At 42.5% G+C, this 20,615-nt stretch overlaps 1 protein-coding gene across 3 annotated transcripts in view; it reads left to right on the top strand.

The window, feature by feature from the left end:
- The window catches only part of LOC112573261, a 56,306-nt gene extending 36,236 nt beyond the window's left edge, over positions 1-20,070 (top strand). For all 3 annotated transcript variants that reach the window (XM_025253462.1, XM_025253463.1, XM_025253465.1), the window contains exons 3-10: positions 1,823-3,618; positions 6,319-6,480; positions 8,609-8,716; positions 12,076-12,238; positions 13,542-13,686; positions 13,983-14,128; positions 14,349-14,540; positions 14,897-20,070. In XM_025253462.1, coding sequence (XP_025109247.1) covers positions 1,823-3,618; positions 6,319-6,480; positions 8,609-8,716; positions 12,076-12,238; positions 13,542-13,686; positions 13,983-14,128; positions 14,349-14,540; positions 14,897-15,036 — 2,852 coding nt within the window. In that variant the 3' untranslated portion in view covers positions 15,037-20,070. The remainder of the gene's footprint in view (positions 1-1,822; positions 3,619-6,318; positions 6,481-8,608; positions 8,717-12,075; positions 12,239-13,541; positions 13,687-13,982; positions 14,129-14,348; positions 14,541-14,896) is intronic.
- The last annotated feature ends 545 nt before the right edge of the window (positions 20,071-20,615 follow it).

Below are 20,615 nucleotides of genomic sequence, written 5' to 3' on the forward strand. Positions count from 1 at the left end.
ACACGCACGCACGCATTGGGCAGAGAGCGGCTTTGAAAAGGAAGCGAGAAGAGGAGGTGAAGAGAGAGGTGGGGAAGAGAGAGGAAGTTGACGACAACTTTGAATTTTATTTGGTGGGTAATCGAGAGAAAATACGAATTCAAAATACTTTATGTGACAGACCAATAATAAGTCTTTCATACATATCGCAATGAGCTGGCACCAGCATAGGAAAGGCGCTCTACTACTAATAATAATATAAATAATAATAATAATTGCAAATAAAGTTATTTTTACTTTTTTATGCAGACATCAATACTACAAGTGTTCTACAGTATTTTCTTGGTATGTAGACATCAGTATCACAAGTGTTCTTCTGAAGTACTTAGTATCAAATTGTTCATAGATTTACGAGACCTGTGGAAAAGATGATAAAGTGCAGTTCATTGTCATCATTGATATGACACACATGGCATGCCTTATTTACCGTGCATTGTCAGGCATGTATGGCATGTCAGAGACTGTATACCAGTCGTTCTAATACATTGGGAGGGGTGGGGTAGAGAGAGAGTGGTGGAGGGAGAGAGAGAGCATGAGACGGTTATGACCAGCCATGCGTACGGACAGGAAGGCAGGCTGCACACGAGAATGTCGCAGTCACGAGGGAAAGCAGTGTGTTTACAAGGCTATCGTGAAGGCGTCTCAAGAGGTAACGAGCAGGAGATGGCAGCAACGGAAAAGGATATGGCGCCGTCGGGTACACACCGCCACCCGACATGCACAGGCACGAACCATAGTCAGCAGCGATAGACAAAGACGCCCGTTAAAAAAATTCTAGAGGAACAATAACAACAACAATGCCGGGGACATGCTAGCTTCACAGTATAAGCTGTGTTCCCAAGTGTCTTTATAAAGTGGTTTATCACTTTACTCTTTGAGTCTTGGTTTGTTCTCACACATTTCTTGGTTTCTTCCCGATTTCACCCATGACTGACGAATGTGACGTTTAATTCCGAGAAAAGGAAAGATATTTAGCTGAAACACTCATCACAAGGGTTCGTAGAGTCGCTGGGTTTTCTTAGATGCAGTGAAGGTAATTGGGGGTAATTGGAAGGTAATGAGAGAGAGAGGGTGTGGGGGAAACACGGCGTGATTTCCTCCGCACTTTTCTTCACACGCGCCGCCTTTGGCCAAGTGTACACAAACATTCGACGACCGCCACTGGGACTGGCACAACACCTTCCCTTATTATTCCCTCCTTTGCAGTTCGTGACATAGTGTTGATTTGTGCAAAATATGTGTGAACGGCTGTCGTGTGTGTCTGTGTGTTTGTGTGCAGGGTTTCGTGTTGGGGCTGTGAGGGAGGAACCAAACATACAGACGTATAGCAGTGATTGCAGTACAAATCTTCTTGTTCTCATTTTGTTTCGTTGAATGCTATTTAAGTTATTTTCCTGGGCAGTTGAAACTCTGAGTATCTATCTATATCACTTCTTAATTGTCTACATCACTTCTTGAATATCTATCGACATCACGTCTTAAGTGTCTGCATCACTTTTTGGGTATCTATCTACATCACTTCCTAATTGTCTATATACCATTTTATGAGTATCTATCTACATACCTTATTGATTATTTGTCTCTTGTTGAGCATCTGTCTAAAACGTTTGTTAAATATGTACATCACTCGTTGATTGTCTACTTTCACTTCTTATTTATTTTTCGTGTTATCTGTCTGCATCTCTTGTCTACAGTTTTTGCTGATTATTAGTTTTTGTTGGGTATCTACCTGTATCACCTGTTGATCACCTGCCCATGTTACGCCTGCGTGCTGTCTGTTCAGAGGTGAGCAATGGTATGTACGGGCCTCAGATCATCCCTCTCAACCCGCGCCAGGCTAATGGCCAAATCCACAACCACCAGCATCACAACCAGCACCACAACTACAACCACGGCGTCCGACAGATGGGCGGCGCCCAGCAGCCCTCACATCTTCGGTCGGCCATGATTGATCTGGCAGCGAGCGGCAGCATGGTCGCCGAGCATCTCCACCTGCCCACCCAGAGGCTACAGACGCACACCCCGACCCCGAGCGAAATATCCAGCATCACGGCGCGCTCTGTCTCCTCACCCCGTCAGACCATCAACACCCCGCTGTCCCTGACCTCCGACCGCGCCTCCCTGTCCACCCCGGGTACCTTCAGCAACAGCGGCACGGCGGGTGGAGGCGGTGCGGACAGACACGTGTTCCTAGAGCCGCTGCCGAAGCAGCAGGAGTGGCAGCACTTCAAGACCTTGCCGTCCGTGGCGACGCCGCATGGCGCTGGTTCTGTCGCGAGCGGCAGCGAGATGGAGCAAAGCCTGCACCTGGGCGGCGTCGGAGGCGGCGGCAGCAGCGGCAGCGCGGTGTCGCACTACCCGGGCAGCTGCACCCTGTCGCCCAATCAGGGTTTCGACACCTCGCCCTTCCCCTCCCGCTTCACCACCCCCCGTCACTCCGCCAACGGACACTCACGCACCTCTCACAAGCGCGCCCTCTCCATCTCGCCTTCTCTTTCGGACGGCCTTGACCTCAGCCAGCTGATTCGCATCTCGCCCACGTCCTTGACCTTGTTGAATAACTCGCAAGGGTCCTCCTCCTCCGGAAGCCCCCAGCCGGGCCAGCCGGGCTCTTTTTCGCACATGGTACGCAACAGCTCCCCGTACCCGCTGACGCACTGCGGAGGTCAAAGGTTCCTGGGGGCCTTCACCCCGCAACACAGTGCATCCTTGGGGCCAAGCCTCAAGCCTGATGGGGACAGCTTCTTCAGCATGGGACCGCCAGAGTGCGCTGGGAGCTACCTTTCGGATTTTATGTCCACCAATGCCTGTGTGGCGCGGTTCAGTGAGATGCCTTACATTGAGAACTCTTACGCCAACGGTTACATGCCGACGCTGGGTCAGACATCAGGCTTGCAACAGCAGCAACCGCCGCTGCAGAACATGGCGACAGGCGTGCCGCACAGCACCTTTGCACCGAATCTGGGGCTGGGCATGGACACGGGCCAGGCTGCGGCTGTCGCCTCGGTGCCCGGCATGTCGGTCATGTCCTCCGTGGGCAGCAATCTCTTAGGCAACGGCCTGTCCATGCGGCCCCCTCCATCCTACATTGAGGCCGTCGAACAGCAGCAGCACCACCACCAACACCAACACCCACACCAGCACCAGCACCAGCACCCGCATCACCACCAGCAGCAGTTGCCTATGTCCATGGCAGCGGTTCAGCATCAACAACCACAACACCCACCTTCTCATCCACATCCCCAGCCTCAGCAGCAGCAACAACAGCCTCAGGTGAAGCAAGACTCAGTGACGGCCTTGTCCCATTTCTTGAATCAGCCTGAGGTCGGGGAGGAAGAGCTAGTGGGTGAGGATGATGGAGGGACTATGACGTGTCAGTGGTACGAGTGCCGTCTCAAGTTCCGAGAGCAGGACGAGCTGGTGCGTCACATCGAGAAGGCGCACATAGACCAGCGCAAGGGCGAGGACTTCACGTGCTACTGGGCCGGCTGCCAGCGCCACGGCCGCTCCTTCAACGCACGCTACAAGCTTCTCATCCACATGCGCGTGCACTCCGGCGAAAAGCCCAACAAGTGCACGGTGAGTTGACGCCTTTTTTTTACCTTTTCTGACCTGGGCATGGACCTGCTTACAGGCTGATCAAAGGAAGCAACCTTTGTCCAAGCTCTGTGTGAGAGAGAGTGTGTGTGTACTGATTGCCTTCCTTTGCAGCACTTTGAGATTCCGGCGCACGTGTGAACTGACATTAAATTTTAAATTCCAGTTGGCCGTTAAAATAAACAATATTCTTCCGTCCATGATTTCAGGTGCAAAATATATGCAAACCGTATATCCAATTTCAATAAGTTTGTATTTTTTCGTAGTTTTTATTAAGAATTTAATTTTATCTGTCATTTCAAAAAGAAAACTTTTTTTCATGAAAAAAAAATAGCCCGGAGATTTTATAGACAATGTAACTACATCAGTCCGAAACGGACTCTTCCGTTCACGACTGCAGACGTTCTGCACCTGCATAGCAATAGCCACAATGCCTCGTGTGTCACAAGTTTCTTGAATTTATTTATTTTTTCATTATATTTAAGTGGGGAAGGGTCATCTCACATTTGTGTAGCAGAAACATAGAAGAAAGTGGAATGTGGACTGCAGGAGATTATACTCTATACTTTTCTTTTTTTACTGCATGTCAAGATTACCAGTCACGACTGCACTTAACATTATAAGTCCTGTCCAGAGACCACGACACCCAGGCTGCTGCTTACCTGAGCCACTAATTACTTGTCACTTTGTATGAGAGATTTCAACCACAGTTTCTTCCCCTACCACAGCGAACATGACGTCATGCTAAGGTCACAGAGCCGCCACTGTCACCACAAAGAGTCATCCTTGTTAGACTGTTTTTAAACTGACTTTTTGCCAACTTTATAATCATGTGTGACTTTTCCAACCTGTTATGTGCTTTCTGATACTATAGTTTAAGCGAGTGAAACCCGGGTAAAACATTTTTTTATGCTTTGTGCGGACATGTTTGTTTTTTTGCCGTCTGGGATCTCTCCATGTTTTTCAGGACAGTTAGCTCTGCTTCTTGGAAAACTAAACATGAAGTTAAACTCAAAGCTGACAGCAGGTTGACATAACAGGTTTATATAACACTGTCATTAGTTTTTCACAAAGATGTATTGTGGGTTTCCTTAATTTTTTTGTGGTAAAGCACATTACTTGATCTAAATTCCAGCTTCTGATGTTACAGTAGGTCGCAGCCTATGAGAGGTTGAAGGCTCATGCAATGAACTCTGCATATATTTTTTGTGTAGACATGGTCAGTGAAATCTTGATTTTAAAAAAATCATTTTAGCCGTTTAGGGTCCTTCCTAACTAGGACATTTGTCCAAGCATAGCAAAGTTGTGTTGCAGGAAACCGGCAATTTTGGAATGAACACACAGGACATTGGGACTTCAGTCAGCTTGTTAATTAAGCTAAGTCCAAACTGGTTGCAAATATTTTTGTCAGTATAATGGGACAGTGCACTCTCAAGGTGTGACGCTTCGGCACTTTGCCTCGTTAAGAACGACCTTTAGAAAAAGATTATCAGTAGTTCTGCTGGGGTAGAAATTTAATCTTTGACAGACTTGTTTTGGCTGTTAACTATATTTTGAGACGAAGAGGTATTTATAAGAAGGAAGTTAAGATAAATTATTGGCGCGAAAGAAAAACAAGGATGTTCAGGAGTGTCACTGTTGGCAGAGCGAAACAATACTTTGTAGGTTAGTACAGTGGCTTGGAACAGGTTTTGACTTCTGAGGTGTTGTTGTTTTTCTGGAGGCAATGTCGAATATTCGAATGCGAACAACTTTCATCAACTTAACAAATGCACCGTTAATGACAGTTTGTGACCAAAATCTAAGCCTTGCTTGCCTGTTCCTTGACATTGTGTAGCATACTCTTTACGCCTCTTAGAAATTCCTTCTATTGTTTTGTAAATACTCTTTCCCTCCACCTCACCTGTGATGATAATGTTTGCTTCGCATTTTCCAAAGTTACCTGTAAGTCAGGTTACCCCGAACATGATGCATGTGCACAGAGCTACCTTACATTACATTTTACAATATGCATGTCTACCTTGGTTGTCCTGTGCTCACAAACAGTCGCCGGATCTCTTCAAACTACCGTAAGCCCTGGCACATGAGATCGAATAGTCTGGCTTTACGGGCTTATGTCTGTAAGAAAAGAGCGATTAGAACTGACATCTGTTTACAAAACTAATTCATGTAAAGATAAGATCTTTGACCTGGAAAAAGAGAACAAATGCAGACAGTTTAAAGTCTGTGCCGGGTGTCAGAAATAGATGCAAGCTTAAATGCGTTTTCTAAGAAATGCTCCAGTGATTCGTACGAGTCGAGGTTTTGTTTCGCGGATCTGTTTCGAATGTCGCTTACTGTGTGTTTACATAATGCTGGGTATGTTTTTCCTCTCTTCTTTAACTGGGCTTTACTAAAAGTTTGGGTGGTTTGTCCGGGTGTGCCCTGTTTTATGAAAACAAAATAATTTGCTTTCTGAAGGCAATGTTTACGATCGAACCTTTAGGGTGAAACCGAGTGTAAAGTATCGAGAAATTAATAGGAAATATGTGTTATAGTGTGGGGAGTAACGCCTACTGGAAAAATATCAGCGCTCGCGCACACACACACACACTCTTTTTCTTCCATTCACTCTCTTTTTTGCTGTCAGCTTTTAGCCTTTCTCCATCTCATGATTTCAACAGATGATGTTGCTTGTTCCAGTTCGAGGGCTGCAACAAGGCTTTCTCCCGGTTGGAGAACTTAAAGATTCACCTGCGGTCACACACAGGTGAGCGGCCGTACCTATGTCAACACGACGGGTGCAACAAGTCCTTCTCCAACTCCTCCGACCGTGCTAAACACCAGCGCACACATCAGGACACGGTCAGTATCGCTAGCGCAGAGACCACGCTGGTGATAATGAAAATAATGATGTTGATTATTATTATTTTGATGATATTTATATCATTAATATTGTCCGTCATTGTAAGAGTTAGATGGGGTGGGAGAGCGGGTGAAGAATTATTCACCGTGTTCTTGATTTGTTACTTGTCTTTTTATGTTTTTTTCTTGCCTTATGATTTGGTTTGTTACTCGCCATGTTTGTCCGTTACTTGCCGTGTTGGCTGGTTTGTTACTTTTCTTATCAATTGGTTTTCTACTTGCCTTGTGAGTTGGTATGTTACTTGCCATGTTTGTTACATACCATGTTAGCTGGTTTGCTACTTGCCATGTGAGTTGGTTTGCTACTTTGTCTGTTTCTTGCTGTTTCGTGTCATCCTGCATCTTGCTCCCTCCGTGTTTCTGATCTATTGTCGTGTTTGATTCGTTTGGTGAAGCAGTTGAAGGTCTGCTAATCTTACACATCACCAGCAGTATGGCCCCACAGGATAACAAGGCATCAAACAGAAAGAGCTGGACAGAGATGTGCAACAGTCTTATGTCATCTCGCATCTCTTGGCTCGGTCAGCTGTATGAAGGACAAGGAACAGGACTACAAGAGAAAGAGTAATGCAGTGACAGAATGTCTGGGAGTTGCCAGCTTCTTTCTACCCAACCACAGCAAAGAGTTCACAGCGTCCATCGATTCCAGACTCTGTGTTTGTGTCTAAAGAGTTTATTGAGATTTAGGTGACCTTATCTGACAATGATGGGAAGGCGGTGTTCAAAGAAATGGTGGGGCTCGTTCTCGGTGACACGGCCATCGTTTTGCAGATGTAAGCGCTGCAGCTGCTGCTGTCAAGGCGTTGCACAGAATTATTCATTTGGACGAAAGAGAATTTACGTCCCACCCCACCTTCTATAGTTTCAGAGCAAGGCAAAATTCTGAAAACTCTTTCTCGTCGTCTTTCGGCAGTATTTGTTTTCTTTCTTGTTTTTTTTTTTTTTTTTTTGTGGAATGGGTGGGTGGGTGTGTTGGGGAAGTCCGCACAAAGAACGCCAGTTTAGAGGAGACGTGAAATCGATGGAAGTGGACCAGTTTCTAGACTGTTCCTTCCCCCTGCCACACACACCTCCCCGTCCCCAGCTCTCCTTACATCAACAGCATGGCGGTGGACGAGCACCTGACCACTGCCTGCAAGCCATCGCGCCACAATTACGGCAAAGTGGCTTTTGCGCAGCCACGGACGGACGTGCACGTGGGTGGCTGTGCAAGCCCTGCCCCTGGTGTCTGCTGCGTGCGTGCGTGTATGATTGTGTTCACGTGTGTCTGAAAGTGTTGGGGACAGAAGCGGGCTAGGACAACGGGGTTCGAACCGCAAGACGTGCACACCAGCCTAACGCAGCATGCTTTCCCACCAAGCAGTTGACCAGCTGTCGGGTACGGGCACGAGGGTGGGAAGTAATAGCAGCGAGAGAGAAGACGGGTGTCACCCTCATAAAAAGCTGGACTCGAGGGTTTCTCGCACCTCTTTTCTCACTCTTAACACATCTTTTCTCACTCTTAACATATCATCCCTAATCACTGTAAGGTCGTGCTGCATTGTGTTTGTGTATCCGTTTGTGTATATTCATTTTTTGTGTTTCCATGTATGTTTGTGTCTTCGTCAATCACATTTGAGTGTCACCTGCGTGAAGAAGGGGAGTCAGGAGGTGGAGGGAGGAGAGATGAGACGAGCAGAGAGAAGACGAGGAGGATTTTTCTTCCAACTATAAACCCCTGTTGTTATGCACCGATTGTCATCTGTGACCATCTAACCCATTATCAGTCCCTTTTGTTTAAAATCACGTGACAGCATTTTAAAAGCTTCCTTCACATCAGGGTTAGCCCTGATTCTATTTATTTTTTAGGGGAGGAAGTGCAATTTTCTTATTTCTGTCTTGTGGCTTGCATTGAATTAAAACTGAATTCCCTGCGTTAGTCCTATTTTACTGGCGACAGTTAGAGGTCTACAAGCCCCGACTGCTGGTTTACCAGCGGAAACGTTTGTGGGGATTCTCTGGTGATGTCCGGAGACCGTGCCCACAGCTAACAACAAACTCAGTTGACGTTATTTTCCGCCTTTTTCAGAAGCCATACGCGTGTAGCGTCCCAGGCTGCAGTAAGCGTTACACAGACCCCAGCTCTCTCCGGAAACACTTCAAGAACCATAGCCGGGAACAGCAGCAGAAAAAACGAGTAAGACTTTTTTTGTATATTTATTACATATCTATAGATCCCGCCATCTCTTCGGATTCTTTCTCAGCTCAGGGGTGAGGAGGCTAAGTGGGATTGTACCATACGCTACTATTTTTTGCATGCGTGTGTGAGGGAAGGAGAACTATTTTACGGTCCGTCTTTTTTTACGTCTTCAAAAAAACACTAATGATCTCTTTTCCTTTACCCCTGCCTCTTGTTGAACTGTCTTGCAAGGGTATGGCTTTGAGATTGTTACACATCTTTCTCTTTCTCTTTGACGACCTGTGAACATTATTTCCCGTTTAGCATCGAAGCCTGCTTTGTACAGACAGATCAGCTGCGCATGCGTACAAGAAGATTGGCGGAGCGTTTGAAGACTACTCACTCCCTATTTCAGGGAACATTGCAGTTTTCCACATTATCGGCAGCTTTGTTGAGTGCCAGGATCTCTTACAAAATCAAGCTGCAACACTTTGACCCATGAATACACTCCTGTGACAACTTTTCGTCTGTCTGCACCTCTAGTAAAGAACAGCCGTAGCCAAGACGCCATAACAACAATCAGTGTCATAAGGTCATGTCACTACAGCCCCACTATAGTCGAAGCAGACGTTCGATGTTTCGGTTAACCAACTTTAATCATTGACATTGATTTGCTCCAACGACTCGATCAATGCCGGCGCGCCTAAGTTTTCCCCGAAATCCTATTCTTTTGATGACATCATGCGTCTTAATCCATCTCCTTCACATGTACCCGGAAGAAAGTTTCCAGCGGCAAAACTTGTTTTAATAAACCGAAGCATGTGCACAATCATGACTTGGTTTTTTTTTCCTGTTTTTTCGGATACACAGCACCAGACAGTGGCGTAGGAAGATGTTCGGCGTTGGGGGGGCAAACTCCCTGCTGACAGTGAACGGCGTTCGCGCTCGCACATTACGTAAAAAAGTATGGGGGGGGGGGTACTGCACGCACGCACGTACACAGTGGTAGCATCACAACACGCTGCTTTATTGTTAAAAGGCAAAGCAGCATTAAATAAGAAAAAACAAATTAAAGAATGACTCCCCGGCTAACGCATTCACAAGAAATGTGATAAACGTTATAATCATATTAATCAAGGTTGGCAAAGTCAGTGTTCCCAAAAAACTGCGTCTTCGGTGATTTCTATTAATGAACTCCATTGCAGATCAACCCTCTCTTTAAATACATGCATAATGAGACAGTTATTCAAGCGCGTTTGTGTCATGGAGCTTCTCAGGTATGTTTTTGTTCGTTTTAAGGCAGAAAAAACTGCGTTCTGCATACTGGCCAGGGTAGCCATCGATCGGGTGGTAAAACAAAGGTAAAGATTAATTAAGCCTACTCACCCAACGGCTCGTGACACGCTTTGTTCTATCTCACAACAAACGCGGGGAAAATACGCTGGTTGCTGGAACCCTCTTCTAGACACCACGCCAGTTCCAGCGACAGTACACACAGCACGTGGCAAACCCCCGACTATTCCCAGAGACGGGCACAGGTCTCTCCACCACGCAAAAACTCTTCTATAGGCTCTTTCCCTACCCACAGGGCCCAGCGTCCGCGAGATAATACACGTTACAAAGAGGCACAGCCCCATACCTGAACTCGGTGTCAGCACACCGTGGGAAAATAGCCCCATCCACCCCAAAGAGAACCAAAGAGACAAGAGAGGAAGGGACGCAAGGCTACCCTATAATTAAGGGCCATAAACTGGCCAGGGGACGAAACTAGGGTGGGAATGGCCGCAGGGCCGTCCCCTTCCTCGCTCCGCTACCCGACGGTGCTGAGCCAGCGATGCGACACGTTCTATGGCCATCTACCAAAACACGGACACATATATACAAACCAAACAGTATAACACAGATAACTTATGTTGAGTACCAGCCACAGTCGTTGATGATAAAAGAGTGCCCTTGTGTAGTTTTAGAAATGTTACTTATGCACTTCCCCCTGAGTCGTAGATAGCAATAATACCAGTCTCTCTGTCTCTAAAGAAAACTACCAATATAGGGACTCAGAGTCTTTGCCTTACTTAGGTGAAGTCAAAGCCGTCAATTCACACTAAACCGTTGGTGTCTAGCAAGATGGAAGTCCTCATGCTTCGCTAGCTTTTCACAAAGTGTAAGGGTTCCTGGCAAGACTGCGGTATTGGTATGCAACTAATTCGTTACTGGCTTTCTGTGTTCCCGATGGCCAGTGCGGCCACTTTGGTTGTAAGCGATAGCAGATAATTTTAGGGTGACAGCGAGTGGGTGGGGAATGTTTTATGTTGGTCAAACGAAAACCGCCAAAGAAAAGGCGCCGCACTGGGGAGGGAGACCACACTCGATGTACCGATGTACTGTCCGGCTGCTTTCTTCGCTGAGGCTTCAACACAGCCTGCAATTAGCATGGCAAACAATACCAACGGACTGTCCCCGATCTGATCGTCAGAGGTGTTAGAGCCTCCACTTGCCTCAGGGCCCGCTTTTGTGACGGTGATGACCGTCTCCTCTCTACGTTCCCCTACCTTTCTTCATATTGGGGGGGCAAAAGGATATTCCTGCCCCCCCTGTATTTTCCTTGGGGGGGCGGCTGCCCCCGCTGCCCCCCTGGTTCCTACGCCACTGCCAGATGTAGGAAGCGGGAAATGATTTTCAGGTCAGCCAGTGTACACTTTTGTGCACACTACCCGCTTATCAGCCATTTGTTCCGCAGTTGGTGAGTTATGTCACTTGTCATACTTGCGCGCTACCCGTTTCTTTTCTCTGGGCATTCAGTCAACAGCTTCGGCTAACAGGCCCAGATGTTGTTGTGCAAGTTGAGAGCTTACTGATATCCTTCATATCTGCCACTGCCAGAGTGTGCTTGTATAAATATACCATGCCAAAAACAATTGGAGGATTTTTACAAAGCTGCTGATTGCCACTAACACCACAAACCTTTAAAAGAATAATTCATCGCTGTTGTTTGTTTTGTTTTTTTGGGGGGGTTTTAGGTGGTTGTTTTTTTTTGAAAGGTCTGAAGTCAGACTTCATCTTTTCACATTGGTTATCCTGTAGCTTAATTCAGTCTTTCAAGAAATCACTAAAATAGAACTGAAAGGAAGAAATACATTTTTGTATTTAAAACTGTGAAGTGAAATAAAGACATGAAAAAGAAAATCCAATTATTGTCAGTTTCAGATTGTTAACATGAAAATTAAAGAGAAAGTTTGACAAAGAACTAGTTCAACAGAACTTTCCTTTTTTTTTTTTTTTTTTTGTGTACATCATGGAGGAAATAGGTAAGAAAATGATTGGATGTTTAGCTAACATATCTTTTCACAATAAGATTTTTTTTTCCTTTTCTGTTTTAGATGAAGAAAGATGGAGAACTGTCTCTGGGTGGAGATATTTTGAATGATTGCCTGACTATCCACCAACTGCGTCCAGAAGGTTCGCCTATGGATCATACTGACAGTGGATTAGGCCGCTCTCCTCATAGTTCTGTACCTGGTACTTCATCGGACATTTACCCCAGTGAGTGTGCTATAAGCAGGACAGCATGTTCCACTCAACACCACTCCAAGGCTTAGCACAAAATAGTTCAGCACAGAGAATAGGATGTGTATGTGTGTGTGTGCATGCAAGTGCATAAATTGTCGCTTGTGCTGTTTACTTGGCTTACTGATTTGGTTAGTATGTTGGTTTGGCTTTTATCAAATTTCCTTTCCACATCACCCTCAGGTCTTATTTAGCAAATAGGGGTGATCTCAGCATACTTTCCATAATACATCACAAAACCAGACCTTTATAAAGTGTTAAATCCATGAACTCTGTTGCCAGTGAAAGCTACAAGCAAATAACTCCACATCTATGAGACTGAGGCATTTGCGAATTTACTTCCTGTGCAAAATGCATGTTTGCATAGAGATAAGGTCGCTAGGAAATGTACTCAAAGCAGGAGGCAACTGAACAGCTTTTGATTGTCATAATACCTTAGCGAAGTTCGCATCATATGTCAACAAGACACCATCAGGCCCTCCATTACTTTAAAACAAATGGGTACATTTGCACTGGTATGCAAAATGCAGAAAGTAAGAGAGTGATATTTAGATAGCAGCTGGGTATCAGCTCAGATGAGGGCTGAACACAATCTGCTGATAAACTCGCAGCAGGTATATAGCTCCCACAGCAAGGCAAAACATTTTTTTGTTTCATTCTTTTTTAATTTCCTATTCTAAGTTAACATGGTTAGATGCATGATTCAGTCATGACTACAGTGTCGATACACGAATTATTATGTTAGGTACATAAATTGTCATTTGCTACACCCAATGCATCTCTTTATTGCTAGTTCTTTAATTTGGATGTTCTTTCTCACCCAGGACACTTTCACTTAGATAAGTCAATCAAATGCTATATTTTAAAGTATAAGCAAGGCAAGCATTTTGTTAATATTGCAAGGAAGTGAAATTTGAAAGATTTCAATATGATCTGGATTTCACAAAATCTTACAGGGGAGCATGTGATACACAAAACATTGCCAAAGACTAAGTATAAATTCATAATAATAAATTAGACTGCTAGTCCAAAAGAGTTGCACTTCTTGTGCCCCAAATGAACAAAATGTACATTCATATAGCATATTACAGCAATTGTAATAAGTTAAACAAAATTGTTATCCATTCCTGCAATCAGGGAAAGTAAAGAGAAGGAGAGAGTTGAGCTGTGCCAGTCACATACTATGCTTTAGACACACTGAACCACATTCACTGCTCCTAAGGCCTTAAAGTTGCTTTACCTTCCTGTTACTACTTTTCTATATTGTTACTATGTGCAGGTATAAATTTTTCAAGCACACATTCCAGTCGTTGTGGCACAGCCAGTGGTGGAGGTTCATTGAACACTCAGCAGTCTCCTGCAAGCATGCAGGGCTCGCCCATGAACACCAGTACACTAGGTATCTTGGAGGAAAGCAATGAAAGGTCAGTCTAGTAATATGTTTATGAATGTGCTGGGGATGATTCTGAGAATCATTGTGGATGGATATGAAACTAAGCATGTTGAAAAAAAAATGGCTGAACAAAGTATTTCTTACCTAAAGCAATACCTAATGTGGCCAGACATTTTTGTATTTTTACCATTTTATCTTTTAATGCAGACTACCAGACCAAAAACTGAGTTAATTAATGTGCAGGGCATTTAACACCATATGCCCATGTTACAGTTATATTCCTCCATATTGTTTTCTTTTTCTTTTCTTCCATCCATCTATATTCAGCATGGGAGGCTACTCACCAGCTTCGCAGAGCATGCTTAGCCCACGACCTCTGCCCCCTATACCTACACGCTCTCATATGGTTGGAATGCCAGGTATGCAGGGTGCTTATGGACAGAACACCTATCATTATGGACATCATCTTCAAGGTAAGGACTTGATGGTTATTTTCACTCATTTTCCTGAAATGCAGTTAAATTTGTGTCATACGTCATACAGTTCATGGCTTGTATTTTTGTGTTAGGAGTATTTGAGATGTTTAGCTTGGTACTTTTAATGCTCAACTTTTACTGATTCTGCTTTGTAGTGCATCATCTCTTGACAGCTAAGGATAACTCATCTAGAAACACAACATTATCTTTCCTGCAGGTGGTATGATGGCTAGTTATCCCCAGTCCATGCCTAGACAGACTTACCTGCCTAATGCTGGTCCATACACTAGCACCAACAGCTGTCGCATGGGTGCCATGCAGGCTCAGCGGATGATGTACTCTCAGAACTTTGATGAGCAACTGTTAAACATCCCTCCAGATGGAGTTCATACATCATTTCCCCAACCAGGTGTGTGTGTGTTGGGGGAAGTGGTTGTTTGTGGGTAGTTATTGGTGGATGTGGGAGTGGGTGTAGTTGGAAAAAGATCGCATATAAAGACTACTTCAGAGCTGTATATCACCTTTCAAATCTCTTTGCACAGCTAATTAAAAGGTTAAGGGGTGTACATCCAGGTAGGCCATAATTTAAAAGTAGCATCAACCTCCACTTTTATTAATGATCCCTCCCAAGTCAGCAGGATCTGCACATGTACATCACATGTATCTGAGCAGTTTCTGGAGGCATGTATGTCTTAAACAAGCTTTTAAGTTGCTAATCAAGTTGCTTAATTCAAATCTTACCAGAAGATTAATATCTCTTCACAGGAATGGATTCAGACATGGTCCCTACGGTTGAATCTATACAAGTTCCCCCAGAGCCTAGTGTGCAGCAATATCTTCAGCTCACTGCAGTCAACCGCTGTAACAGTCGATTGTCTGCAGTGTATGCAGATGGATCCACTTGAGACTGTGTAACCTTTGTTTTGGATTTGAAGAAGAAGAAGAGGAAGATTTTAGAAGCACAGACTTCAAGAGACCTAACAATTACTTCAAGGACTGATGTTGACAGTGGTGTTTCTTTTTCAAACAAATCGGAGATGTTAGAACTAAGTGAGACTTTTCAGCATGCAGGCATGTGACAGGTGGCTGTGCTTCTTGTTATTGGCTCATTACCTGGGCATGAAGTGTGCGTGAGAACTAGATCCAAATACACTAAGTGAAAAGACGACATTAAGTGGCTCCCCTTGTAGATCAGGGAGTCTGCAAAAACTAAGAGGCATCACTGTTTTTCTGTCCTTTGAGGATCATGTTTCATAGAGGTGGTGATCTCTTTACACAGATGAACAATTTTGATGTGAATGTTCATTGTTCAAAAGAAGAGTGATGCATCCACATGCAGACATTTATGTGCTGGTGTGCACAGGAGTACATGAAAAGGAGTGTGTGAGTGGTTCATGTGTCGAGGAGGACAAGAGTGTGGGGACTGTCACAACTATGTCCCATTATTTTGGCTTCCTTGGTTGTCTAGATTCTGGTGCCAGACATGTTATTCTGCTAAAAGCAGGGAAAGTTTGTTTCATGGGGAGTGTTGTTGACATGGGTCTTTCTATAGTATTTCAGCATTGTCAGTATATGTTCATGTTCTTGGTGTGTGTGGGGATAGAATATGTGTGTGAGAGAGGAAGGAATGGAGAATATTTGTGTGATTCCAGAAAGACCAAAGTCTTTCTACTGGGTGTAGCTTATGTTTTAAGTTACTGTCAGCTGTTTATACTTGCCTTATGCTAAATCAAATTTGTACAAGAACTTTTGGGGGTTTCTAAACCGTTAAGAATTGTGATTTTAGAAGCTTTCAGGTATTTGACAATGTTTTAGAAATTAATGTTGTTGGAAATAGCCAAAAGTATTTTCATTTATATGATGTCTTAATCAGCATTCATTTTATCAGATTTGCCTGCCATCTCTGCCAGTTTAAAAGTAGTCAGGGTTATACCACATTCTTGTGGCCACACCGTCCATTTTGGCAATCTCCGTCCACCTGAAGAGTTGTGATAGTTTTCCACACGTTGCCAGACACAACCATAAAACTTCAAAGGTCATTTTTGAAATGCAGTGAAATTCTGCATTTAATGCAAGTTGGTTTGCCTTTTAAAGGCACGATCTTGCTCACCATGTACTTAAGTCATTGTTCCAAAACTGCCATCTTTTCACAAGCCATGAAATTAAGCTTGCTTCTTCCTACAACTTGCTGTGCGAAGTATTTGTCCTTCATCACTTTTCTCAGGATGAGATGAGAGTTTTATCTTGTGAAGAATGATGGCAGCATGTAGAACTGGTGTTTCATGCATGCCTGGTTTATGTCTCTAGAGGAACAGATCTAGAATTTTGACTTGTTTTTCCAAACTGGGAGCCAGTGCAGGTGTTTTTGGTGCTTGATCTCTTTAAGGAGAAAATGTGAAGAATATTTTGGACACTTACAAAGAAAAAAAATGCAAAACAAGATTTGATCATGCACTTTTGTAATCAACTGAACATATTTTTCCAGCATTCCAGGAAAGCAGTTTATAATTATTTGTCTGGTCATTTCATCTTAAATTCCTAATTTCAGTCTAGCTGACATAACTCATTCAACAAAGAAACTGTCAGTCACAGGGTACTGACTTGCAGGTTACATTGATGCAAACATTGATTTTTAAGTTTACATCTTTCATGACCTGCAGCTTTTTGTCATAAATTTAGGATCTGCTGACGCATGGATCCAATGCCTTGAAGTATATTGAGATGTTAATAAGTGTGCCTGAGAAATATACAAGTGGTGTCAAGCTGCTGCTTTCAAATTAGCCATGTCTACAGACTTGTGCTGCTTGCCCGTCCAAATGAACTTGCAGGAATTCTAGAATGATTCTAGATTCTAGAGTGGTTATATTTTTGGTAATTTTTGTTTCTAAGTTACCAGTCGAAGGCCAAGATCTTTGTGATAATGTTGGAGCTGTTATGGTGTAAGAGAGTTTCCTTTACCTACAATGTACAAACCTCAATCCTAATTATTTTTTGTTGTTTTGGAGACCTATTAATCAGGTCTGCCAAGTTCTCTATTATTTTTTCATTCCTCATGTCCCTCCATTTAGCTGTTAGAGTTTACAAACTATATGTGTATTCATATAAAATTTCCAAACCCATTCCAAAACTATGGTTTTCATGTTGTTACAGTGTTAGCACTTTTATAGATTGTTTATAGTTGCCATGTTGTTATTCTGAGCACATTTTTGTTAAGTTGAAGTAAATGCTGTAGACCATTATACAGTTGCATGCACACAGTTGATTGATCCCTATTGAATTGGTTATTATTAGAGTTGTATGCATCAGAGATGATTGGTCAATTTCCTATTGTATTTAACACTCCACCTGTTATATCTGCCTCTTGACATGGGTGGGGTTGAGGACTGCAATACATACTTGCAGCCAGCCCAGTTTCTTGTGTTGTGTAGCAGTGCATTGCCTATCATTCTGCAAATTATTTTGTAACTGCATCATGCTACTTAAATTATTGTAACTTTTAAAATAACCAGTGATTAAGCAGTTTATTTATCAATCCAAATACAAATGTAACTTATTTTTATTATTTTAATGGGTCTTTAAAAATAATTTTGTAGTGTTTGTTTTTAGGAATTTCAAAAAGAAGGTAAATGGACTTTAATTATGTTGGAAGTTTGTTTCCGATAAATTTATGAAGATATCAAAATTAATCAGATATAGTATGATACATCTTATAGAAGAGTTTTCAATCTGACTCACTGTAAGTTGTAACAGGAAAATTTTGGCAGACTGTACAAAAAATTAAAGGCAGAAAAAATCCTACAAGTACCAAAGATTCTTTGATCAACATTTATTAACAAGTGTCATACTTAAACAGCTTCTGGTGCCTCTTGTCATATGATACTGTCACCTTCCTTTTACTCTTTATTTTTTTGTGCATATTTATAACTAATAATTTGCTTTGCAATATTCTTTACTTGGATAAACTGTGCACTTTAGTCTCCATTCCTCCGACATCATAGTGTAAATACATGCAGGTCCCATCTAGAGAATGCATTGTCATATTAATTGAAATGGTGCACATATTGAAGCTCATATGTGTTGAGCTTAGAAAATATTTGTACAGTTGCAAAAGAATAAGTGTTATCTTTCTTCAGATTACCTGGGCGCTCCCTTTCCCCAACCACAAAAAGCCTATAAAATAGTTAAATACCTTTTTTTTGTTGATTTATTTGCAGAAAGTTCCACTCAGACATGTCTTAAAACTTTTTTCAAAATAACTTGCAGGGATCTAAATTGATGCTTTTACTATTGTTTTAAAATAGTGTAGTGCACCCATGCATGGGAGTTATCTGGTCCATCTTAACAAAATGAAGATGATCCACTCAAAACCCTAAAGCATATGAATGGGCATACACACAATTCCCTCAGTGTTTTAGAGTGCCCACATTGTGTTCATTGATTTCAATCCCGGTGTTCCAGAAGCATGAGTTTCAAGTTCTCATTTACAGTGACAGAGGCCGATCTGCAAAGAGCAGCTAGATGCACTTACAGAGAGGACAAAAAACTTGGTCTTTAATACATCTGTTAGCCTTTTTTTCAAATTCATTCCCCACCATGTCCATGTAGCAGTTATGGAATCTTACTCTAAAGCCAGTGTCATGGAGTCTCAAGTTTCTAGCAAATTAGTGAACTAGTGGTTGTAGTATCATTAAATAGAATTTGTAGGATTGTCAAAGCATCCCTCAGGTCACAAATTTTGTATTAGAATTGCCTTCCTCATAAAAATAAATTGTTTCTGTCAGCTACACTTTACAAAAAATTAATATGTAAATATATACATTTATTATGTTGCGACACCCTTTGCATGAGCAGAAATATTATTTGCATAAACGTATTATTTTACATGGTGGGATGTCAGATACCTTGCCAGATAAAGAGTTTAGCTATTAAGTCCAACTATCATGTGATGTAGAAATAGTCTTGCATCAAACTGTGATGGTGAGAGAGAGGTGTACATATTATTGTGAAATATGTCTTCAAAATCATTTTTGTCATTTGAAAACTTCATCTGGAGGCAACCAAGTCATTTCAGACTGGTAAAGGACACGTCAGATGTAGCATTTAAAATGTGTAGTTGCTTCATTTGTATTTTTTTGTGTAAAAACTCTGACAATTCAAGTTTAGTTGTTCAGCTGACAAAAAAGATTCAAGCAAGTTGTCAGACAAGTTGTAGTTTGAATTTTCTACCCTGAAGTTCGCGTCCTTTTTCTCTTATTTTTTATGTTACCCAAACTGTGATGGAAACAAGGAATGTTAACAAAGGCTACTTACAAAATAATGCATTGATAAATCTCTCTTCACAACCATTGCCTTCTGCAAGGACATTCCATGTTTGTTATACTTTGTTGTATTTGCCAGTAAAACGTTTTTATTCAGATATTTGTTGCCACAGCTGATCCGTCTGCAGTATATTTCTTCTCTGACCTGAAGTTAACACATGGTACGAAGGCAAGACTTTTTTTAAGTTACCAACTTCCACTTTTGCCTGTAGCTTAAAAAAGATTGTGAATATAAAATGTTACATAAGAGCAATAATGATTCTGTGATATTCAGTGGATAAATGCTTTTGAACTTTAATCATCATCAGCTGGATTTCACAAGTGTTGTTGGTATCCCCAAAGAACAGTAATTTTTCGTGTAAGATTATTTTCATGTTATCAGGTTGTACTTTTATAGCATACATGCCTTCCTGTGTGTCATCTCGATCATTAGATTACCATCTTCCTGTGTGTCATCTTGGTCATTTGATTCCCATCATACAGCAACAGGAGTTGGTGGTTGCACCCTCATGTAGTATTGAAACCATCCAGTTCTTTCATCATAAGCTCATATTAGGACCTATTCTACTGGCCTATTTTTATTTTCTTTCATTGATCAATAAAGACATCTTCAAATAGTCATGATGAGTATTTCAGTGTTGTGCCTCTTCCTCTAGGCCTGCACTAGAATTAAGCATTATCTGGATTCAAAATCTTATGTGTAAAAAATAGTAAATGTGTGTTACTCAGGGTAACTTCATTCTAAATGCAGTATTCTGCTGCCATCTAGTGGCAACATGTTTTGCATGTTTTTTCCAGCGGGAGGGGGGAATTGCAATGCTAAGGTTAAATCAATTGAATAGCACCATTTTAGTTCCACAAAGGACAGAATGAAGCAATATCTTGCCATTGTGGAAACTGTCATCTTTGGTGCACTTTGGGACATGGTACTGTCAGTCAAAATATCCGTTTATGTGAATGTAAATGATTGCACATGCACACACGCCTACTGCACAGAGAGATGATGGATTTCAGAGGAATGTTGTAGCTGAGCTGTAGGATTTGAACTAGTAAAGCGAGAATTGCAAAGTTTTAGAATATTAGAGTGACAACTGTCTTTTTCATTTGCACATTCTCATTTGCTTGCTGCCTTTCTACCGCAAAAGAACAATATTCACAAAATACAC

This window comes from Pomacea canaliculata, linkage group LG10, assembly GCF_003073045.1.
Source record: "Pomacea canaliculata isolate SZHN2017 linkage group LG10, ASM307304v1, whole genome shotgun sequence".
Classification (NCBI taxonomy): Eukaryota; Metazoa; Mollusca; class Gastropoda; order Architaenioglossa; family Ampullariidae; genus Pomacea; species Pomacea canaliculata.